Source organism: Coccinella septempunctata, chromosome 5 (assembly GCF_907165205.1).
Source record: "Coccinella septempunctata chromosome 5, icCocSept1.1, whole genome shotgun sequence".
NCBI lineage: Eukaryota > Metazoa > Arthropoda > Insecta > Coleoptera > Coccinellidae > Coccinella > Coccinella septempunctata.
This window is the reverse complement of record NC_058193.1, coordinates 37,869,755-37,894,410: the sequence shown is the minus strand read 5'-3', so window position 1 is coordinate 37,894,410 and position 24,656 is coordinate 37,869,755. Positions and strand designations below refer to the sequence as shown.

Sequence of the window (24,656 nt, the reverse complement as noted above, 5' to 3'; positions counted from 1 at the left end):
CAATTAGTTATGAATAAACACTGCATTTGAATAAGAGACAAGGCCAAGATTATTGTTTCTTTCTTTATGTTTATGTGATAATATTTGCACCAAATTCTTATATTTCTGGAAATGAGTTATTAAAGGAAAAAGCTGGCAACATGCCTAATGTCAATACACATGCGTTTTACGTTGTTGAGGGTAGGATGTCCGACGTTACCTGTGGAGGGGGAAAACTGCGTAGTTTCATTGTATAGAATTTCATTCATTCATTCATTAATTCTTTATCAAACTTGATGACTTACTTCAAGTAATTCCGAAAAGTTACAATTTTTATTTTACTTTTTTTTTCCGCCAATACTAAATTAAAGTTCAACCTGAATAACCGAACAGAGTTGTGTGCGGTGTAATTTTAGGAATTTGCGTCTCTTCTCAGTCTCACACACATGCTTAAAGGACATTGACCTATGACGTCACGCATGTTTCAAGTAAAACGGAAATACTTGAATAAAAACGTAATTGTTCCCACAAGTATTACAAATCGCATTGAGAACTATTTTATCAATGAACCTCAAACTTTAAATTCTAGAACATATGTATTTTGAGATCTTAAAATTATTTCGGTAAAGTAGGAAGCTATATCTAAGTATAGATCTATGAGAAATTATACTCTATAAGATTCCACCCTATATAATCTGTCATTATATGAAAAATGATTTCATTGTTAGGCCTCTCCAAAAGATCTTCATTGCACAAATGACTTCCGATACCTACTTGTAATAAAAACTTTTCCAATTGCCTTCTATTGAATCTAAATGCGTAGTTTGCTACCTTTATTCAAATACATTACTTTCATTGGCAGTCTATTATGAACCTCACCAAGCACCAAAGTTGAACATTTTCATCTTTTAGTTTCGAGTAGGCATTCAACTTACGTTAATACTCACTGGTATAATACACAAAAATTCAGAAGCATTCTCTGTCGATTTTTCGGGTAGTATGACCATGACCTCAAATGAAAATGATGATTTAGAACTATACAGCAAACTGATTAGACTAAGAGGTATCTATATGTGCATATGCATTTATAGTTTTTTGATTAGTTCAGAAAATAGAAGAGAAGATTTTAGAAAGAACATTTTCGTCTTCAAAATTTGGACATTCTAAGCTCTTCGAAATATTTGTGTTAACTTTAATGCCTCTACCTTTCTCCATTCTCATATCCAAAACCATACACTGTACTATTCAGTGAAAAATAAAAATGGAAGTAGCATATCCAACAAATAAGAGAGAGTTAATGAAACTGTTATCTCTTCCAGAAATCAAGAAGAAGAGTAAAGATCGAATGGACCTTCTGATTCGTCTGACATTCGAGATGCTGACCTTTTCACCTATCAAAATGATCATCATATACGTTTTTTGTCAATATTCTTTCGCAACTCTTTTGACCATATACCATTTGCTGGATAGATTTGACACCAAAACTCTTTTGAAACACGGGTCTTTCTGCGGGATTCAAATATTTGTGAGTAGTAGGTACTGAGTGGGGAGAACTTACAGGGTGAAAGGTTCAATAAAATGATATATCATATTTAGAACTAAAATAAAGATGGATATCTTGGAAGCCCTCTGATAGGTTGATGTTGATGACCTCAATTTGCTCAATTTTCCTCGCATTGTGTTAATTTACAATGTATTTTTCAAAAAATCAAATTAAATGGCCCTTAGGTTCTCTGGATTCAACACCAACTGACTTTTTCTTGTAGGGTCATTTATAAAAGAATTCTTATAGTATTCTGGATGGGGGGAAAATGTAGAACAAATATTTTAGTACTGTTTGGATTTAAATAGCTTAGAATTCGAATTTCTCATTGATTGGATTCGTTCGAAAGACTATTTGTTAGGTTTGAATTAAACACATTTTCATCAGAAAACATTTATCCAGGTGCTGATCAATTTGGGATCAATAATTTTCATGGCCGATACGCTTTTCAAGTTACTGAAAAAGTATAAAATTGGTATACTTCCGTTAGAGTTGTTAAATGACGAAATCTTCAGGAAAACATTGCTGTTGGGCAACATGGTGAAAATAGTCTGTTTACTGAACTTCCTCTTCGCCATTATAGCAACACTTGGTTTTATAGCTGCACCAGAATACTTCAACGAGAAGACCTATCTATCGGTGTGGATACAAGAGACCTTTCCAGACTACTCAAATCTGATGCTTCTGGTCGTACATTGGTCTAGCCTACCAGTTGCTCTTGTTATGGTCGGAAGTTCCATCGGTTGGGCCTATGCTGGTACAACAGCAATATTTCAGATCTATGTTTTGAGAGAATTCATAGCAGCGATCCCGAAGACAAATTTTCCGAGGAAGATGAGGCTAGATTCGAAAGTATACCAAGAATCAATCAAGCAGAAATTCATAATAGCTATAATGGTCTACGAGTTCGCAGTGAGGTCAGTTTGAGAAGGGGGGTCACCCTGTATATCCGTTTCATTCAGTTAACACAATCACCCTCTAAATTATACTATTTTTTTTTATTTCAGTTTCGTCAGTACTGCTTGTGATATTCTAGAACCCGCTATGATTATGTTTTCTCTAGGCAGTGTGATATTGGGTGGATCGTTGATGATAGAATTTTTCAGTGTGAGTGAAACTCTGCTCAAATTAACAGCTAATTGCCATTATCAAGATCACGAGGAGTAGTTTTTGACTCGGTTTTAGTTGGGACGGTCTGTATATGTTTTTTCTCGAAGATGATGAAAATATTCATTTAAGAGGAAACCTATGATTATTATTGTGAGTGAATTCGGATTGAAACAGTTGTTGAGGCCTCTTGGATGTTTAATATGCAAAATTTCCAGAGGTGCATTCATGAAACAGAAAACTTTTGATGTCTTTGATGAAACAACTTTCATGTTCTGATGAATAATAATAATCTTTGCGATGTTTTAGAACCAAGAACAAAATTTTGGAGATCAGTATGCAATTTATGTTGGCATATTCTTTTTCGCTTTGGCTGGAATCATTTCTGGCAACCTGTACCTTTTGATTGGACAAGGTATGAAAGATGCGGTACGTATATGAGACTAACATCTGACATATCTCCCATTTTCGAATACATCCTCTATATATATATCGTTCCCTTTCTATTAATATCACATTTGGTAGGTTATATAAAGGGTGTGGGAAAATGATCTTTAGAAAAATGTTTTCATTTACACCCCGTATATTCTCTCCACTTGTTTCTATTCCTCTAATGCGAAAAACTAACTTCTACGACGTTTAAGGGTTGATGAAATATTTTTTTCAGTCAGAAGGTTGCAATTACATAATGAGACAATTTCCATGGTATTACATGAACGAAGAGAACAAACAGATATACTCAATTTTTCTTCATCGAACAGAGAAACCCCTTTGTCTATCCTGCAGTCTTATGCAAGTTGATTACTTCCTTCTCGTAAGGGTGAGTGTTTATTCTCATCTGTAGCGTAGCTGCTGCAGTTATGATTAAAACATGATGTAATTTTCACCCCTAAGACGTCACCACCAATAAGGGAAACAAACAGAGCTGCATAAGAGACTGAATCTGCATCATATTTTTATTTCCAGATTGTGAAATCATTGTACTCATTGGCTGCGGTTTTGGCGCAGTTTGTTTCTTCGCATGGACCCACAGATACTCAATAATAAAGCGAATAATATACATAAGATGAAGTACAAAATATGTTTCGATTGATTGATTATGTGCCTGATGTAAATTGAAGTTAAATAAAGTAATCTAAGTGAAGTCTTTTTTTCAATTCGTCTGTTGTATAAAAATTAACAGAAGTGTAAGCTGATGAAATGTGTTTACAGATGGAATGATTTCCTGAAGAGAAATAAACGTGAATTATTTTAATCATCAATTTCGAAAAGCCATATATAGAGCGGGAAATAAAATTAGGTATGCTATATTTGGGGATTAACAAGGTATAACTTCGATCTTGAAATTTTTACAACCCCTTTAAGGTTTCACTCTGTATAAATTGTCATAACATGAAAAATGTTAGGGAATATTTAGATCCTTCAAAAAACATCTCAACTTTATAAATTACTCTAAATACTTATTGCAATGAAAACTTTTTCATTCACCTTCATAACCAATCCAAATGGGTGGTCTGCTACCTTTATTCTCAAACACATTACCATTAATAGCAGTCGTTTATGAACCGCACTAAACGGAGAAGTTGGGGATTTTCAGTAAAATACACACAGAATTCAGAACCGTTTTATCTGGTACTTCGAGGAATATGTCCTCAAAGGGAAACGATGTAGAACTATATACCAAAATGATTAGGCTGAGAGGTATTACAGGTTTACTGAAAATTCTATACTACAGAATTATCACTAATTTTGGGGCCCCAACTTTCATCGTCTCTTCTATTCTCTTTTCCTATTCAAACTATACTGCACTACTTAGAAAAAGAAGCGAAGCAATACCAAACCGATAATACATAGAATGAACCAATCTCTGTCATCTATTTCAGAGATCAAGAGGAACAGTAAAGATCGTCTGAATCTTCTGATTCGTCTGACATTCGAGTTGATGGGCTTACCACCTATCAGATTGACAATAATATACGTTTTTTGTCAATATTCTTTCGCAACTCTCTTGACCATATACCATTTGCTGGATCGATTTGACACGAAGACTCTTCTGAAACATGGGTCGTTCTGCGGGATTCAAATATTTGTGAGTACGAAGCTACTTGAGAACAAGGCAAAAAACAACTGTTGTTCAAATTTTCAGGTGTTGATCAATTTGGGATCAATAATTTTCATGGCCGATACATTTTTCGTGTACTTGAAAAAGTATAAAATAGGCATACTTCCGATAGAGTTGTTGAATGAAGAAACTTTCAAGAGAGCAGTGCTCATGGGTAACATAGTGAAAATAGTCTGTTCACTCAATTTTCTCTTCGCCACCATAGCAGCCCTTGGTTTTATAACTGCACCAGAGTACTTCAACGAGAAGACCTATCTATCGGTGTGGATACAGGAGACATTTCCAGACTACTCCAATCTGATGCTTCTGGTCGTACATTGGACCAGTTTACCAGTAGCTCTTGTTATGGTCGGAAGTTCGATTGGTTGGGCCTATGCTGGGACCACAGCCATATTTCAGATTCATATATTGAGAGAATTCATTGGAGCGATCGCAAAGACATCTTTTCCAAGAAAGATGAGGCGAGAATCGAAATTGTATCAAGAATCAGTCAAGCAGAGGATGATCATAGCTATAACGGCCTATGAGGTTGCAGTCGGGTGAGTTTGAAAGGAACAGAGGAAAAGGGTTGATATACAACCTTAAAAGTTAAAAAAATAGTTTTTCTCTCATAGTATCTACACTTCACAAGATATTCAACGTTCACACCACGTGACATGCCAATTTCGATAGCTAATCTAGAGGGTTTTCCATAATTGTTTTATAACTAATATCATTTTTCTTTTAGTTTCCTCAATTTGGCTAATGATATTCTAGAACCACCTGTGATAATGTTTTCTATAGGCAGTGTTATTTTGGGTGGATCATTGATGATAGAATTTCTCAGTGTGAGTGAAGCTTTGTTCAAATTCTTGTGCAAAAACTTGAAAGGTAGCTTTGAATTGGGTTATTGTTTGGGACACCCTATGAATGTATTTTATCGAAGCAAAACTTTCCCAGAAAAGTATTGATTTGTTTTATTCTGAATGAATTCGGTAAGATGCAGTTGTCAAGATTTAGAGAAGGCCTAGGTACATGTATTAATTAGACTTAACTTTTGGTGCACACAATGAATCAGTTTTGAGGTTCTGATGAATATTCTTTACGATGTTTCAGAACCAAGAACAAAATTTTGGAGATCAGTATGCAATTTATGTTGGCATATTCTTTTTCGCTTTGGCTGGTATAATTTCTGGCAACCTGTACATTTTGATAGGACAGGCTATGAAAGATGAGGTAGGTGTGAATGTACAACCTCTTGCTACACCATTGACACTGAAACACTTTTGTTTTCAGTCAGAAGGTTGCAATTATATAATGAGACAATTTCCATGGTACTACCTGAATAAAGAGAACAAACAGATTTACTCAATTTTTTTGCGTCGAACAGAGAAACCTCTTTGCATTTCCTGCAGTCTTGTTCAAATAGATTACTTCCTTCTCATGAGGGTAAGTTTACTGATAGCAGGGTAAGTTTCCTGATAGCAGTAGTTCACTAGTTCAGTACTCAATAAACTGAGTCGCCACAACAAGAAATAAAGAGTAAGAGACGATTGTTTCTTCATGGATTTTATATTTCCAGATTGTGAAATCATTGTACTCACTGGCTGCAGTTTTGGCACAGTTTGTTTCTTCTCATGGACCATCAGATCCTCAATAATATCGATAATGTTCAATATATAAATACAATATATAAATACTTGATAAATACTATACGATTGTATTATTATGTTTAATGTGTATCGGAATTGAATAAATAATATATACTGTGAGGTCTTTATTCTTTCCCAGTCTGACATTTGTGCATTTCCTCTTTTATATATGGACTGTTGAAGATACAATAATACCCATATCTTATGAAATATAAGGACAAGCTGGTTGTAACCCATATAGATTGTGGAAGAGGTAGTGTAAAACAAAGTATCAAAAAGACAACAAAATTGAAGCTGTTTGATATATTACGTATAGGTATACACTAGGTATTCCTAATATTAGGTACTCTTTTTGACCATTTTGGTTGAGAATAAATACTACAGTTCAATACTGCAATAATAAGTAGATACATCCCTACTGAGTATTTCGTGTAGGTTGTTTAATACGTAAATTCAAGTTTAGTCAGATAAATTACGAGTATTTTTCACTTATGAACGTTATTAGAAGCAGACATCGATTCGAAAATCGCCCTGTATTCAGGTGTTCGATTTCAGTGTTGATTCCATTAGAAAACGAGGTAATTTAACCAGATATTGTCTATATAGTTTTTAAGAAGAGAAATGACTCCCATTGCAGAAATATCCTCTACTACCTACAAAAAGTTGAAAGAGCACTAAGTACTTATATTACGCTTTGTTTGCTTAAAAATATTGTCGAGTTCATTTGATATTTGATGTACTTTATCTAGGATCATTAGGCCTCGCACCAAACTTCAAATCGTTACCAAAATATTCATGACAGTTTTCTATAATCCTCCCTTGATTCACAACCGTCTATAGTATACTAGTAGACGGCTGTGTTTGATATTCATGAAAATGTCGGAAATTACAGCTGATGCAGAAGTGTTAGGAATATACGGAAAGTTGGTTGGATTGAAAGGTATAAAATGTTCATTTTTGGGCACCTATTACGTCATCGTTAGAGGAATTTATGCCTGTATTCCATACAGGAATACACAACACAACAGTATTTCAGCCAACTCAAGAGCTGTTTGGGGTTGAAATAAAAATCTATTCTGTATTTTTGTATCAGAGCAATGAAAGTAGCAGTCTATATAAAGAAAAATACAAAAAATTTAGGACTGCTCGTGGAAAATAGCATTATTCTCTGTTTCAAGAGGAAAATAATAGGTTCCTTATGTTTTCCACAGTTGAGCAAGCAGGAGCTTGCTAATTAGTGGTTTTACCTATATATTTTAAACAATAAAAACATGATATTGAACAAGAGACTTATATCAACAAATCTGGATTGACCAGAACCCCAAACTGATCTTGTCAAAGCGCGTTATGTGTTGTAGAATATAAGAGGAAAAATAACGAGGGCTGGATCAGCATTTGAACATACTGTGTGGTTTTTAGAGATGAAGAGAGGCAGTAAGGACCGACTTCAACTCCTGATACGTTTGACGTTCGGTGCAATGAACTTTCCGCCAATCAGAATCATCCTCATCTACGTTTTTTGCCAATATTCTTTCGCAACCATTTTGGCATTGTTCCATTTGCTCAGAAAATTCGATACGAAAACACTTCTGAGACACGGATCCTTTTGCGGCTTTCAAATTTTCGTAAGTATCCGCCAATTGATTGAAGATGGATCGAACACTGAAAATTCGATCTCTCCCAGGTTTTGATCAACTTGTGGGTGATACTTTTCTTGTCAGAAGATTTTTATAAGTACTTGAAGAAGTATGAAAAGGAGTGTCTTCCTGTGGAGATGCTGAAAGAAAATACTCTAAAAAGGGTGGAGATCATGAGTAACATACTCAAAGTGATATGTTGCCTCGACATGATATTCGCTACAATGGCTGCCATTGGCTTCATAACCGCTCCAGAGTACTTCAACGAAAAGACGTATTTGGCGGTATGGATACAGGAAACATTCCCTGAATATTCCACTTTTTTGCTTGTGGTGGTCCAATTGACCAGTTTACCAGTTGCTCTTGTTATGGCTGGTACTTCTATTTCATGGGCATACGCAGGCGCGAACACTTTGTTTCAGGTGTACATACTAAAAGAAATGCTACAAGGAATTTCGAAATCGAATATTTCAAGGAAAATGCGACTGGACTCGCAAATTTATCAAACTGAGGTCAGGGAGAAGCTGATAATGTCCATAATGGCTTTCGAGCTAGAATTTGAGTGAGACTCCTCAACTATTAACTGGATAATGAAAAGATTATCAATTGATAAGCTGGATTTTTGTTTCAGGTGTCAAGGTTTAGCAGCTGAAGTGCTTGAGGTCCCTCTGTGGTTGTTCTCTGTAGGAAGTATTATTTTGGGAGGATCATTGATGATTGAATTCCTCAGCGTATGTAAAAAGTCCTTTATCCATTGTAAAAAAACTAGCTATAATTTTTTTTTATTCAAGAATCAAGAACAAAACTTGGGGGATCAGTATGCGGTATATGTTGGCATCTTCTTCTTCAGCCTAGCCGGAACAATTTCTGCCAATTTGTATATTTTGATAGGGCAAGCTGTTAAAGAAGAGGTGGGTAGCTTGAAATATAGTAGTGGAAGTTGAAATTTAGCTCGGGGAGCTTCGTAGTTAGACACAATACCCCATATAAGTCACAGAGTAAATTAAATCTTGTATCTGTACCTCCATTTGATTACTGAATCATACATCTTCATCATATACATACAGATGATTTTCTTTTACAGTCTCAAGAATGTAATTTTCTACTGTGCCAACTTCCCTGGTATGACATGAATAAAGAAAATAGAACGATTTATTCGATTTTCTTGCGAAGAACTGAAAAATCTTTTTTGGTTTCTAACAGTCTGCTTCAATTAGATTATTCACTTCTTGTCAGAGTGAGTATGTTCTCCCAAAAATGTCCTTTTCTTACTGTGCTGCCGCATCTTTAATAAATGTCGTATATTTTCAGATTGTGAAAACTCTATATTCACTTGCTGCTGTTCTAGCCCAATTTGTTTCATCTAATGGTCCTACTGAAAGTTCATGAACAAGTAGAACTATATTCATTGTCACATTTCTTTCTGAATATATGTTTCAACAGTATATACTGCTTTTATTTACTGATGTTATTATACTATTCACAAGAATACTTATGAATAGTACCATTTCGTACTATTGAATTAAAAACTGAATAACACGATTTTCAATGATATGTCGTTGGTTGAGTAACTGAAAATTACGTTTTCGGACTATAAAAATTTCAAATTTGAAGATGAATAGAAGTTATATGATACATAATAGGATGCCTGTTATTGTACTTAGTTGCAAATTCCAATCGACTCATTTTGAGGCAATAAACAACAACAAAAAATCGGTAAGTACTGAAGTAGTTTACGTATTTTAAGCTCAATTTGGAGGAATGTTGGAAACAAAGGAAAAGGAAAAAAAAGCACTGTGAATATTTAATAGGTAAAATAAGAAATGAATTTAGTTTTACCTATAGACCTGTTTTCAAGAGAAAAATATTTTTCGTAGAAATATTCTTCAGTATAGCTATATAAGTGGAAAAACATTAAGTACTAAAGCTTTATTTGTTTTGAGAAACATTTCCGAGTACATTATCTAGGATGGGAGTTCATTACCTTGTGGTCATACCAAGTCGTCACGAAAATATTTGAGGTAGTTTCCTATAGATTTTCGTGAAAATGACAACTGATGATGAAGTGTTGGGAATATACAAAAAGTTTGTTGGTCTGAGAGGTATACATTGTTATATTTCACGCCAGAGCTAGGGTAAAATGGACGGACCTCGATTTCCTATATGTTTTAACTCTTTATAATATTGTTGTCTATTATTTTTTATTATTTTTCATACCTACTCAGATAGTGAACCCATATATTTTATACAGTGAGAATATGAATAATAGGCCTATTGTATCAATAAATCTGTTATGATGTTACGGGTTGCAGAATATAGGAGAAAAAAATCAAGAAGGGTTGATCAGTATTTGATCATATGTGGTTTTCAGAGATGAAGAGAGGCAGTAAAGACCGACTTCAACTTCTGATACGTATGACGTTTGAAACGATGAACTTTCCGCCAATCAGAATCATCCTCATCTACGTTTTTTGTCAATATTCTTTCGCAACCTTTCTGACTGTTTACCATTTGCTAGACAGATTTGATACAAGAACACTTCTGAGACACGGATCATTTTGCGGTATTCAAATTTTCGTAAGTACCATCAATTAGGTATAGGAAACACTGATGGAGTATATTTTTACCAGGTATTGTTCAATTTGGGAGTGATAATTTTCATGGTAGATGAGTTCTATCAGTACTTGAAGAATTACGAAAGGAACTGTCTCCCTGTGGAGATGTTGAACAGCGATACCCTGAAAAAAGTGGAGATTTATAGTAACATACTTAAAGTGATCTGTTGCTTCAACATGGTCTGCGCTACAGTTGCAGCCCTGGGCTTCATAACTGCACCAGAGTACTTCAACGAGAAGACCTATTTATCGGTGTGGATTCAGCAAACATTTCCTGAATATTCCAATTTTATGCTTTTGGTGGTTCATTGGACCAGTTTACCTGTTGCTCTTGTTATGGCTGGTACTTCCATAACTTGGGCATACGCGGGAGGCAATGCTATGTTTCAGGTGTACATATTCATAGAAATGCTAAAAGGAATTTCCAAAACGACTATCCCACAAAAGATGAGACGAGACTCAGAAGTTTACCAATCACTTATCAGGCAGAAGTTGATCATGTCCATAATGGCTTTCGAGCTCATAGTTAAGTAAGGCTCAACCTTAGAAGATAGAAGGTTTAAAAAATCGATCACATCCAAACAGCATCACAACCAAATCGATACAGGTGAAAGTTGTGCGAAGTCTTTGAAAGTTTTTTTTTCCAGATACCAAGATATTGCTTGCGATATACTAGAAGCCCCTTTGCTGCTGTTTTCTGTTGGAAGTATTATTTTGGGAGGGTCACTGATGATTGAATTTCTCAGCGTAAGTAAAACGTATTTCACCCAGTTGACTCCTTTGCAGCAAACCGAACAGAGACACTGTGAGCTAAAATTTCTTCTCCATTTTACAGAATCAAGAGCAGAACTTTGGAGATCAGTACGCGATATATGTTGGTATATTCTTTTTTGCCTTAGCTGGGATAATTTCAGCCAATCTGTATATTTTGTTCGGACAAGCCATTAAAGATGAGGTTGGTAGAAAATGAGAAATACTTGTCTTCAATAATAGTTGACTTTTCGATCGGAAATTTAGTACGCAAAATGTATATATAGTAATTGTCACAGGCACTTGTGTTTTCATCAAATGCTGGCTCTCGAAATTGTTTAAATCGCCACTCTAGCATCTGTAACTAAGCAAGGAACAGATGAGTGGACGTAAAGTGTTTAAGGACAAAAAGTGAATGCGGACGAAAAGTGAATGCGGACGAAATGTACTCGCCTTCAAAAATAGTCTAGTTTCTGTTCGGAAATTAGTTCATTTTTGGTTAGGTGGACGTAAAAATGATTTATGAAGACATTTTCATTCTGAGCCTCATAATTTTTTGTTGCAGTCCGAAAATTGTAATTCCCTACTGAGACAACTTCCTTGGTACGACATGAATAAGGAAAATAAAACAATTTATTCGATTTTCCTAAGAAGAACCGAAAAATCTCTATTGGTTTCTAATAGTCTGCTTCAGATAGATTATTCTCTTCTTGTCAGAGTGAGTGTACTTCTTTCTCAATGAGATTTTGTGGAATTAGACACACGTTACTATTTTTTTTTTCAGATTGTGAAAACACTGTACTCTCTTGCTGCTATTTTAGCGCAGTTCGTTTCATCTAATGGACCTACTGATAATAATTAATGAAAAATTAGATTTTTCTGCAAGGATTTACTTTTGGAATGTATTTTAATTATTAATTGTCATTGTTTAAATAACATCACTGAAGTAAGTATATGAATAAAGCTATTTATCGGAAAATACTGAAGATATATCGATGTAATTTGGATCATTCGGAAACAAATTCTTCCAGTTTTCAGTACACGATATTCTGGCCCCAATTTGGTGAAGATGAGAGGAATACAAAAGATGAGTAAGCACAGCAACTATTTAATACCCATTTATTTTATATACACGTTACAATAATTATAACAGAATAGAGAATTATATCACTATCCCGCATGTGTGGTTATAGAATATGTCGTTTAGTAAGTATAACAACTAATATTATGATTATAATGCTGATTTTGATTTTTTCTTATTTCCTTCCTTCCCTGTACATCCTCTGGGTTTCCTCGGACCGTATTATAGCGTTGGTAACCTCTGAGTTCCTTTTACCTTGAAGTGGCAAACGGTAGGGGATGACTGGAAGGTCCTTGATTACTGTTATTTCCTTGGGACGTCTTTGGGCAGTCAACCAACTTGCTAGCTGGTGAGCTCCGGGGCTTGAGTACTGCAAAACATACTTTCGATAAAATATTTCAAAGAGAATTAATATACGTGAGGTTACACGCTAAAAACAGAGAGAGAAAAGTGTCATCGACGTACTGTATACTCACTTCTTTTTCAGTCAATACATAGTCTTCTCCGGGGGATGGATAAGCTATGGTACAACCGAACAAAATTACCAGAACAAGGGGGCAGATGAAAGATAAACGCCATTCTTTAACTGATAACCACCTGAAAATTATACAAAATGAAATTCGGTTAATGAATTGTACTCGATTTCAGTTATACTCTTGAAATATCTTATATACAGAACGCTACAAAAGAGAAAATAATTCAAACATAGAAAAACAGATGAACGTACGAGAAATAATGAAGAAGATTTTATGGGAATCTTTCAAAGCACGCAACAATTTCACGAGAAATATATTAAATTATTCAAATTCAGTTTTTAGAAGATAATATCACGAATTTTTCTACTTACCACATGCTGACGAACAAATGCAACTGGATGATAGCTGTTTTCGATGCTGAACTGAATGAAAACAACCCAGATATACGTTTAAATACCCCTTGGTTCATCCCCAATCAGTCATGTGTTTTGGACAGTGACGTTTCTTCAGGAGATATCGCCCTGTTGAACGTATACGGAAATGCTAATATAATACCAATTAAATTGTCAATAAAATGCATATCTTCAGATTGAAATCTTATATTTTTCAATTAAGACGTTAATATTCCTCTCTACCCACTTTCCACGTTATGAAATGCTCATGACCTTGATGAGGGAAATGCGGAGATTTTTTTCGAGAAGAAGCTCAGTATTGAACCAAGTTTTTATTGTGCTATAGGTGGAATTCCTTAAGTTAATACGAGAAAAACTTACATAAAGGATAATTATGATATACTTTCATAAATGTAGAATTTCTCCGAAGAAAATGTAACGTCTATGTGTTTTCACAAATATCTGTTTATCTCCCTCTTATTCCAAAATATTTCCCTTCTATTTCTCTAGGGTTTTAATGAAATGTGAAGCTTTTATTGATGAAATGAAAGGGGCAGAATTGGAAAGTAGGAAAAATAGGTATATTGAAGATCACTAAAAGGTGGTATGTATTTAGATTTCTTTTATCGATTCATACAAAGTTCTGAGATTCATTTATTGTGGCTAGGAAATATAATGTGAAATATTTTATGTGATAAGAGGCATCTAAATTGCTTATAGATTTTCGAGACTCATCATATATGTGAAGAAGGATAATCTTATTTTTAAGCTCCATCATCTGGGGCGGCAAATTGTGCAAGAACTGCAGCCAAAGAATATAAGCCCTTGCAAATCTGAAAAACAAACAGGAGTTTAAACAATGAAGAATTCATACAAGCGACTAGATAAATTAAAACACCCACCCTCACTAAAAGTACAAAGTCAACTTGGACGAGGCTGTTTTGTATTGCCAGATTTTTCTGGGATCTGTCCAGAAATATAGAATAGATTTTTTTGTTGTCTTTGTCCATGTCATACCATGGAAGTTGGCAGAGTTTATAGTTGCAAGTTTCAGACTGAAAAAAGACATTTTAAAACATTTGGAACCACTGCAAGATAGGAGAAACCATCTCTCGTTGAAAAATCGAAAGAATTCAATCCCAACTATAAAAAGTGTGCTAAAACAGCACAGATGTTTGATCACATCATCAATTCGATTATGTAGCTCTCGAATAACAAAAGTATACGGATATTTCATTACTATCTCACCTCATCTTTGATCACCTGTCCAGTTATCAGATAAGTGTTAGCCGAAATGACACCAGCAACAGTAAAACAAAAAATACCAACGAATAGCTCGTACTGATCACCGAAATTTTGATCTTGATTCTGCAAAAATCATAAGATAGATAGAAATAATTGATAGAATCCAACTTATTCTTACAGTTTTATACTTACACTGAAGAATTCGATCATCAATGAACCTCCTAGAATCAAACTGCCCACCGAAACCATCAATATTGGTATTTCTATGATTTCTGAGGCTAATGACTGAAATCTGAAATTTGAATGAAGCGTGGGCTTTGGAATTTGAAAATAAATATATGCACTGTGCTTGATCGTGCTCAGTTTTTAGTTTGATTTTGTGGTTTTCTTTCAGAGCTGATATATAACTACCCTTAACCACTTGGTGATCCATTCTTACTTAAATAGGTTGCCCTGCATCCTCAACTTGTGTATGAGTGCCACATGTGAGCCTATTATCTTTCAAAATTTAGACCTCTAGTTCATACGTGAGTGTATAGAGGTAGAGAAAACGTTTCTTCACCTACTGAATCTACCACCTCTGAATTCCGGAAGTTTTTCTTCGTTCGAAATGGTCTGCAAGATCTTACCTCACTGTGTACTCGTGGGTCATGATGGACATGACCATTTTCTGCCTCACAGCTTCTTGGTACAATCTCGAATCTCGTCTCAATTTCTGCGGTAAGGAGCTGTTCGAGATACTGGCGATCATTTCGTGCAACATCAAGATTTGGCAGATGGAAATGAAACCTCCATAGGCCCAGCCAATGGAACAACCAGCTAGAGCTAGGGCAACCGGCAGGCTGGTCCAATGAACGACTCTCAGCATCCAAACCGAATAGTCCGGGAATGTTTCCTGTATCCATACACATAGGTAGGTCTTTTCGTCGAAGTACTCAGGGGCGGCTATGAAACCAGCTGCTGCCACGATGGCCAAGCATATATTGATGACGGATATCGCCTTGATAATTTTTATGAGGAAATAAATCTGCACGAGCAATTTATCGTTCAGCATATCGACGGGAAGGGTGGCGTCTCCGTATCTTTTCAAAAAACCGAGCAGGTCGTCCACCATGAAGATCATTGGTCCCAAATTAATCAGAACCTGGAAAAGACCCAACCAATTTTCACGGGACTTTGACTATGGAAAAGACGACTCTCCAAGGAAGGCTTTACAATAAAAAGAAGGAACACGAAGTGGAGTGGGGTGAAGTAAAGTAATAAAGCATAGTGGTGTATAGTCAAAGAGGAACATCTTTGGTAGAGTAGACTAGAGTAGAGAAGAGTAGGGTTGTGGAGGGTAGAGTAGAGGAGGATAGAGGGGAGTAATAGTGCCCATATCTAAAGTATCCCTTCTGATCTCGTATTTTAAACTTGATTTGATCATTGGAATACTCACAAAAATCTGGATTCCACAAAATGATCCATGCTTCAATAAGGTTTCTTGGTCGAACTTTCTTAGCAGGTGGAAGATGGTCAAAGAAGTAGCGAAGAAGTACTGGCAGAATACATAGAAGAAGCAAAACCAGACAGGTCGGTAGGTTAATGTTTGAAAAGTGTAACGAATTAAAGGCCTGAGGCGATCTTTGCATCTTTTTTTCCTTTCTGCGAAAAATTAACAAACGAAATGTTTGGTCGGCATGTTGTACAGGGTGAGTGTTTGATTCGTACAAATATTTCAACAGTAGATTCTTGGGGTCAAAAGAAACACTTTTTTCCTTAATCATTTTTTCCGAATCGGCTCGGTTCAAAAGATACAGGCTGTTGAAAAACTTCGAAAAAAATTATTTTTAGTTCTATCTCACAAACGGTTTTACCGAATGAAATGAATTTCGGAATTTAGTTTTTCTTTTGTTTGATGAATCTTTTTCGAACACAAGATATCAACAACGTCTTTTAGTTTTCTCGTTATGACCATTACGTACCATAAAAATACCAAAAATTCAAAGAACCCAACTGTTGAAACTAAGTTGGACGCTATCTAATCAATATTTGAACGTTTTGTAAAATAAAAGTATTCTTCGTATTTTCTCGTATAATGCACCGTTTTCAAGTAATTTGATGTTCAAAAATAAAAAAGTATCTGTGGAATTTGAAAAATTGGGTACTTTGAACGAATGCAACTCTGTTTAAAAGATCCACAGATGTGCAGTGTCACAGATTCAGCTAGTTATGCTGAAGGTAGCACAGCACAGCTCATTATAAAAACTCAAAATGGCATATCTTTTAATCAGGGGCGGTTCGAAAAAAATGGTATAGGAAAAGTGTTTCTTTTGACCTCAAGGATCTACTGTTAAAATATTTGTACCAGTCAAAGACTCGCCCTGTATAGGGTAATATGTTTCATCGCTATTCTTTCAAAGTCTCACCTCCCAATGTCGCCATCTTCCCATAAATTCCCAAAATGTCATTGGTTACCACATCCCCCATAACTTCTACGCCTATTTATTATTAAAACAAGGAAAATGAGCAGCAGCTTCGGAATACGAAATAAAAGTGACTATTTTAGTGTTGATACTTGTGCATCCTGAGAATTTCACTCCATTATGGCCAAAAATAAGGAATTGCAATTATGGACAAAGTTTTGTTTTGTGTGTAATGAAGATTTTGTAGAAAATGGTATCACTTTATCGAACCTCGTGAATAATGAATTGATGTTTTTTCTTCGATTCGAATATTGTTGATGGTTAGCCTTTTGGTGGAACATTGGAGCAAAACTGGTTTTTGTTTTATTATCGTTATTATTTGAACGTCTGTCGTTGACAATAACCTTTGTGTGGGTTATTAACGTAACTTAACCAAATGACAGGAAAAAAGGATCAAAGAAGAATCGGTATATCGAAATTGCATTGATTTCAGTCTACGTATATTTTCTATCTGCGAATGGATCGTTGAACCTTTATTATAGGACCTGGAAAATTGGCATTTTCACCGGTAAAAGCTCTGTGTAGTATGTAGATTAGATGGAATTATTAGACGAATAGGTCCAGGTGTATTGTCCCAACTGGAAGATCACAATATTTAATTGGTAATTATACCCGTTCCTTATTAAAGGTTTTTGACATGCCGCTGTTGGCTGCCTTCAAGGATATCGAGTGTGAATTTCTCGTTCAAATGTTCCACCGGTAGACACACCCTCCCCAGAAATTTATCTAAAAAGCATGGGCATAAAAATAGAGAATTTATTCGGAGCCAGTATTATCGGGTGGTCGACTGCTAAAATATGCGATACAGCATGGAAACATCGAGGATCGAGTTTGGTGTTAATATTTTTTTTTGCGATACGGATTGGGGAAAATCGTTGCACCTCAGATACAACTGTTCGGTTTTCTAGAATCTTCAAAACAATTTCAATGCACTCCATATCCTAGGATAGTAATAGAACATCCTGATTTTCAGACAGAGTAGCAAATAGGTCATTTTAGGGGGGTCTGAACCCTTGCTCATTTTTGACCCAAAATAATCGAGTTTTTCCAAATCGAGTTTTTGTGCTCGGGTTGAAGCCTTGTCAACGCTGATTATAGAACCGGTAATCCCATATCCCAATAGGATCAGATGAGTATAACAGGAGATATCGCAGATCGAAATTTGCAATTTTTGAAAAATGCCATTTCCGAGATGAAAATTTCAACGAAGGGAGATAGGCTTTCGAAATTGCTTGAAATAGATTCAGCTTGTTCGAAAACCTATATTTTCATACCCCAATTTCAAATGTCTAACACGATTTACGAGAAAATCGAATTTTTTGTTTTTCCACTTTTATTTTCGAGTTGACTTCGAAGAGCTCTCTGGAGTGCAATTCTCAATTGAATCATCAACTGTTTGGTTTTCTAAAATCTTCAAAACAAATTCTATGCACTCCATATCCTAAGACAGTAAAAGAACATCCAGATTTTCAGACAGAGTAGCAAATAGGTCATTTTAGGGGGGTCTAACCCCTTGCTCATTTTTGACCCAAAAAATCGAGATTTTCGAAATCGAGTTTTTCAACTAGGGTGGAAGTCTAGGCAACGCTGATTATATAACTGGAAATCCCAATTGGATAGGACGAATATAACAGGAGATATCGCAGATTGAAAATTGCGATTTTTGAAAAATGCCATTTCCAAGATGAAAATCTAAACGAATGGAGATAGGCTTTCGAAATTGCTCGCAATAGATTCAGCGTGTTCGAAAACCTATATTTTCATGCCAAACTCTCGAATATCTGACACTGTTTAGGAGAAAATAAATTTTTTTGTTTTTCCACTTTTCATTTTCGAGTTGACTTCGAAGAGCTCTCTGGATTACAATTCTCTAATGAATAATCAACTGTTTGGTTTTCTAGAATCTTCAAAACAAATTCTATGCACTCCATATCCTAGGACAGTAATAAAACATCCTCATTTTCAGACAGAGTAGCAAAAATGTCATTTTAGGGGGGTCTAACCCCTTGCTCATTTTTGACCCAAAAAATCGAGATATTCTAAATCGAGTTTTTGTGCTAGGGTGGAAGCCTAGGCAACGCTGATTATATAACTGGAAATCCCAATTGGATCAGACGAATATAACAGGAGATATGACAGATTGAAAATTTGCAATTTTCGAAAAATGCCATTTCGGAGATGAAAATCTAAACTGAGAGGAATGGGCTTTCGAAATTGCTCGCAATAGATTCAACGTATTCGAAAACCTATATTTTCATACCAAACTTTCGAATATCTGACACTGTTTAGGAGAAAAATAATTTTTTTGTTTTTCCACTTTTCATTTTCGAGTTGACTTCGAAGAGCTCTCTGGAGTGCAATTCTCTATTGAATCATGAACTGTTTGGTTTTCTAGAAACTTCAAAACAACTCCTATACATTCCATATCCTAGAACAGTAATAGAACATCTTGATTTTCAGACAGAGTAGCAAAACGGTCATTTTAGGGGGGTCCAACCCCTTGCTCATTTTTGACCCAAAAAATCGAGATTTTCGAAATCGAGTTTTTGTGCTAGGGTGGAAGCCTAGTCAACGTGGATTATATAACTGGAAATCCCAATTGGATCAGACGAATATAACAGGAGATATGACAGATTGAAAATTGCAGTTTTTGAAAAATGCCATTTCAACGATGAAAATCTAAACGAAGGGGATAGGCTATGGGCTCTCGAAATTGCCTGGAATAAAATTTTTTAACAATCACTCCTTCCAATAAGAATGGTCTCTAACTGAGAATTTTGATCCTATCATGTAAAATTATTGACTTAAAATAAATTCCTTTTCCAAAAACTATTCACGCTATATGTATATTGCTTTTATTTGTAACTTTCTGATGACCTTCTGAACATCCACACAAGGTGGATGGATTCCATTAGTCAAAATAGCAACTTGGAAAGGAGTAAGCTACAGGTAGGCATTTAGAAGTTGTTTTTTCCTGTCAGCGAATGAAAATTGATGGTGTCGTATTCATCAGATTTTAATACAGAAAATTATGGACCATAATAAAGGCGCAACGGGTTGGGACGCCAAAAACGAATCTCAAATTGTGCAGGCAAACAATTCAGAGAGTTTCTAGATTTTATTCGGCCATACCAAAAGTTTGACTCGACGATATGCATGACTTTATTTATGTGAATCATAATTAATTATTAGAAAATCAAATTTGAGGCTTCAAAAGGGAGTAAGACAGGATTGTACACTTCTTTCAATAGATCCAATTTCGGACATTCTTGAAGTCTGTTTTCAGCGTGGGTGGACCTGATAATATCGCTGTCTTTCAGTGAAATATCTGACTTTATCTGTGGATCAGTGAGTGCATTAGGTAATTATGATTTTGAGCCTATTCTAGATCACATTTACGAGTCACGATTCTGTACAAAAAAATACGACCTATTATACTATTTCGTAACATTTTTTTTCAAACTACACATTCGTATTTTCGAACTTGACATTAGCATGAAATATCCGTAAACTATTAACATGGTGATTTATTCGAGTCCAAGTATTTCCTCAGGCTATCAGAGCTATTCAGATTATCGGAAATATTAACAGTGTGTCAAACATCTTTGAAAAATGAGGTACAATTCTGTGACCCGTGTTCTTACAAGTGTTATTCGATTGTATCGGTGCTTTTGAACTACCGACGAAGGAGTTGTACAGAAGAATATTTCAATATAAGATATAACTTCATTCGATGAGTCCATGAATAAAATTTCATCTAACTGGAATGGAAATCTTGGACAATGATGAATGGTTATTACCATTTGTTGAGGTTTAGGTTCAAGAGATAAGTCAAAATAGTCAGCGTTTCCTGGAAACATACTGACGTAGAAAACAGAACACCCAGTATTAATGAATTTATTACAACAGTTTTTGGTGAAAGTCTGGGAAAAATCAATAATCAGTAATTCATATTGACACAACAATAAGATCTTTGTATCTGGCCCTGTACCCTATCACATAACGAGATGAAATATTTAATTATATATAGTTAAAATTTTCAGAATATTTTTGATTGAATAAAGGAAACCAATCTCTGACCTGTTTAGTAAGAAACCAACGATTTCGGATTATATTTCGAAATCACCAAGTCCTGAGTCATTGATGAATTTTTTCCTCTAATGTGGGTTGATTACAAAAAAATTCACCCGTTATTCTTTCAAAACGATGGGTTAATCAGGTGGGGCATTAAAAAATCCCACAAAATGATAAGCGATTAGTCGGTAAGTGACGATTTTTAATGGCAACTTTATGTTTTATTAATGGCTGGAATCAAGGATTGATGAGTTCAGTTAGAGAGGAATCTTACTTGTAGCGTCAAAGACACAAGTTGCAGAAAATATCTTGAGGTTGTTTAAATTATTCCTCGTGACTTGCAAGCGTCTGGTTTGACCATAAAGAGTGATAATAAATTACAGATCGGATGGAAGCTTGGAAATGTTTCTTCTGAACGTCTTCAGACCTATTGATGCTGTTTTATTTTTCCACACAGGACCTGTTTCATCAAGGCGAATGTTTCTGCATTTTTCAGTACAATTTTCCAACAGTTAATTTTCTTCCTACACTCATGTACTAGTTGATACTTGTATAACGAACCCTTGTTAGTGGCCAACTACTTGTTGGTCGATTCAGTTCTTGATACAATTCAGAAGAAATCTTCATCATACCAATGAACTTTACACACATAATCCGATAAGTTTTAATGTCAAGGAGAGCAGTACTTCATTCTTCACTTTATGCCGGTATTTCGCTGACAATTGACGTGATGAATTATATTCTGTCCCGGATTCTAGTCTATTGTAACATAAGAAAAATTGCTTCCGAAGAATAGACCTTAAGCTGAGCGTTTAACGCAATATCTGGTCAAATCAACCGAATGAACTTCATGTTCATACGATTATGTTCTCTTCATTCATAACATCCCAATTGTTAAGGAAGAAAAGGATGTTTTAGGTGAGGCGTTGAATACAAATTGGATAAAACAATAATGGCTGATATCGATCAGCTACCAATCTAGGTAGTAGTTTCTGTTTATTCCTCAAGTTTATGATCTTCCAATTTTGTTGCTCCTATCAGACGACAACCAACAATGATATATAAATTCGTGATAACTGTGAAAAGATTTACAAGTAGGCACAATGGCAAACGTTCTGCTGAAATTTTTTGGTGATGCATCAGGTGAGCCTTCTGTACCATGAGGTCAGAGGCGTAGCAAGCTCTTGTGACACCCGGGGCGGAATTTCAACATGTCGCCCCTCAACATTACATAACATTGTTGAGCCTTTTTTGTTTGTTAACAAAATTACAAGTTTTTATTTGAAGTGTGACATAGTGACAAGTGGGCATAGAGGTGTGAAGGGCAACACGTAAAATATTATATTTCAATGAAAAAAATCAGTTTTTTGCACAAATTCAACAACTCATCAGTTGTCTTATCAGCATCTTTTCTTTCAGAACTTCTTTTTTCTGACTTTGCTCTCTGCAAACTGAGAAATAGTCTCATCAAAGTCGATCCCTCTGGCTACACCATGCTCATTGGATAAAATAGACAAGCAAGATAGTCGAGCTTGGCTCATAGTAGATCTGAGATAACTTTGGATAAGCGTAGTTTCGGAAAAACTCAGAAACACATAATGTAAGGTAAACTCAAAGTGCTAACGTTAAATTTGGAACAGAATCTGGAAGCTCATACTCGACATTAAACTGCAATAGTCTCAAAGAACTCCACTTCAGAGCTTCTTCTTCAGGAACGCTAGCCGAACTTTTAAAAACCTCCTCAGACGTGGGATTTCTTTCAAAATGTCTTCTGAAGACATTTCTTCATAACTCCAAACTAAACTGCCAACTAATTCTAGCAATTCAGTTTCTGAACTCTTCAGCAAGTTCTTGGTCTGCAAGATAGCACACCTGAGTGATATCACTTCCATGCCTTGGCAACGAGTGTTTATTTTTTGTTGAAACGTTTCAATGCACCCTAACATGGATCGTCTGATATCTTTTTCTCCGGCATAGATTTCCTTCTTCTTAAGGTTCTTCTTTTGGCGGTAGGAATTTTCATCTCGTCACAAATACCTGTCGCAAATTCCATTGCCTTTTCCACAAGAATTTCCCTGTTTTCAATCAAAAAGGCCATTAAACTTCTCATTCTGATGAGGCACTTTTCGACACTGTAGGAATAAGTGCACTAGTGCACTATTCCATAGAATCAAATAGCACAAGAATGAAAAATCACATTCTGCAGTTAATAAAGTTTGAGCTGCTCTTCAAGTGTGGATAGTTTCTGAAGGGTCACAAAGTTCCTCAATGCTATATCGGCAATCTTCTTGGAACTTTGGAATACAGTCTTAACAGCTTCATACTGAGCACTCTACCTTGTCAGTCCTCCTGCTACTTCTCAACAGATCGACCTTCACTAAATTGCGAAAGTGTGCATATGTAGATCACCTACCTCTGCTCCTCATCCTATCACATTTCGAACTATCAAAACGCATGGGAAAACAAAACTCACCCAAATTCCTAAATAGCTGCCAAATCGAAGAGATAGAATAATCTGGACCACTGATTCAATATTTTATTTCTGTACGATTATACGTACACCACGGCACCAATAACAAAGCTAGTCTAGATTACCACAAAGAAGCACAAGCAATAAACGAGTAAACGGCGCTTGCGTATTATTGCAGTCGAATTTAGGAACTGACGCAGACGCACTGAGGATGAATGACGAAATTAAACTACTGGAAGAGGCAGGCGCAGTGGAAACATAATGGGTCATAAATCACTCCACCCGGACACTCGCTGCTCCTACTCTATTCAGCCCTTACTACAAGTTTCCTTCTCGACGCCATCGTACTCTTTGCTCACTGTTCCGCTCCTCGCTTAGTAGCCATTTTCAAAGATTAACCTTCCTCTTTGCCATTATACGATATAGATAATTATATTATTATTATTATATTATACCTAATAGATAATTGTACTTCACCCACAATTTTAGCGATCGTACGCAAACTATATTTAAAATCGATCCGACTTAGATGTACTTCTTTATTCTTTGCTAGGAGAATACGCTCTAATCAAATATAAGCCTCTCAAGATACATTTTTGTCACCCCCACAGGGCTGGCACCCGGGGCGGTCCGCCCCCTCCGCACCCCCCTTCCTACGCCTCTGCATGAGGTTGATTGTACCTTGAATGTGACAAGCGTCATAACCCCACATTTTCGTACTATAAAGAGTGAAATGTGTCAAATTTCCGTGGCCAACCGACTGCTAAAATAAACGTGAATGGAGTATACGTCTGAATGTTGTTGAATTCTTTCAAATACTTCTTTATTTTGTATACAATACTCACGAAATTTCTGGGTATCCGTACTTAACAACAAGTTACTGAGTTTCAATATGATTGGATGGATATTTGTTGAAGTATTTAAGAAATTCAGATGCTATAACCCGAAATCTATTGAGCAGATTTAACCTATTAACGTCCCAAACTGTCCCTAGCCCTTTGAAGTTCAAAATTCGAAAATTAATGACATTTTGGCTGAATGATAACAACCCCTCGTTCTCAAGAAGAAA

At 35.7% G+C, this 24,656-nt stretch overlaps 5 protein-coding genes across 7 annotated transcripts; 3 read left to right on the top strand and 2 right to left on the bottom strand.

Annotated features, from left to right (window-relative positions):
- The first annotated feature begins 65 nt into the window (after positions 1–65).
- Positions 66–4,853, top strand: LOC123313736. 3 transcript variants are annotated; one of them, XM_044898725.1, is made up of 9 exons: positions 66–494; positions 1,299–1,504; positions 1,925–2,439; positions 2,530–2,629; positions 2,939–3,058; positions 3,297–3,449; positions 3,596–3,929; positions 4,513–4,718; positions 4,776–4,853. In XM_044898725.1, exons 2-7 carry the CDS (start codon positions 1,325–1,327, stop codon positions 3,671–3,673), a joined length of 1,146 nt encoding a protein of 381 aa, XP_044754660.1. In that variant the 5' UTR covers positions 66–494; positions 1,299–1,324; the 3' UTR covers positions 3,674–3,929; positions 4,513–4,718; positions 4,776–4,853. The 3 variants fall into 3 exon arrangements, with proteins under 3 accessions (XP_044754660.1, XP_044754659.1, XP_044754661.1); XM_044898724.1 differs by lacking the exon at positions 66–494 and adding an exon at positions 905–1,042; XM_044898726.1 differs by lacking the exons at positions 66–494; positions 3,596–3,929; positions 4,513–4,718; positions 4,776–4,853 and adding an exon at positions 905–1,042 and having other exon boundaries at positions 3,301–3,443.
- On the top strand, positions 4,806–8,585 carry LOC123314135. Its single transcript, XM_044899256.1, has 7 exons — positions 4,806–5,290; positions 5,479–5,578; positions 5,847–5,966; positions 6,027–6,179; positions 7,223–7,322; positions 7,802–8,007; positions 8,067–8,585. The coding sequence occupies exons 1-7, from the start codon at positions 4,806–4,808 to the stop codon at positions 8,583–8,585; spliced, it is 1,683 nt and encodes a 560-aa protein (XP_044755191.1).
- Positions 8,586–10,679: 2,094 nt separating this feature from the next.
- Positions 10,680–12,246, top strand: LOC123314134. Its single transcript, XM_044899255.1, has 5 exons — positions 10,680–11,164; positions 11,282–11,381; positions 11,470–11,589; positions 11,950–12,102; positions 12,169–12,246. The coding sequence occupies exons 1-5, from the start codon at positions 10,680–10,682 to the stop codon at positions 12,244–12,246; spliced, it is 936 nt and encodes a 311-aa protein (XP_044755190.1).
- Positions 12,247–12,488: 242 nt separating this feature from the next.
- LOC123313645 lies at positions 12,489–13,736 on the bottom strand. The gene is made up of 3 exons (XM_044898612.1): positions 13,313–13,736; positions 12,942–13,062; positions 12,489–12,835 (listed from the first exon to the last, which is right to left on the bottom strand). The coding sequence occupies exons 1-3, from the start codon at positions 13,408–13,410 to the stop codon at positions 12,641–12,643; spliced, it is 414 nt and encodes a 137-aa protein (XP_044754547.1). The 5' UTR covers positions 13,411–13,736; the 3' UTR covers positions 12,489–12,640.
- Positions 13,737–14,004: 268 nt separating this feature from the next.
- LOC123313644 lies at positions 14,005–17,230 on the bottom strand. Its single transcript, XM_044898611.1, has 6 exons — positions 16,987–17,230; positions 16,017–16,222; positions 15,208–15,722; positions 14,771–14,870; positions 14,582–14,701; positions 14,005–14,388 (listed from the first exon to the last, which is right to left on the bottom strand). Exons 1-6 carry the CDS (start codon positions 17,045–17,047, stop codon positions 14,098–14,100), a joined length of 1,293 nt encoding a protein of 430 aa, XP_044754546.1. The 5' UTR covers positions 17,048–17,230; the 3' UTR covers positions 14,005–14,097.
- Between the last annotated feature and the right edge of the window lie 7,426 nt (positions 17,231–24,656).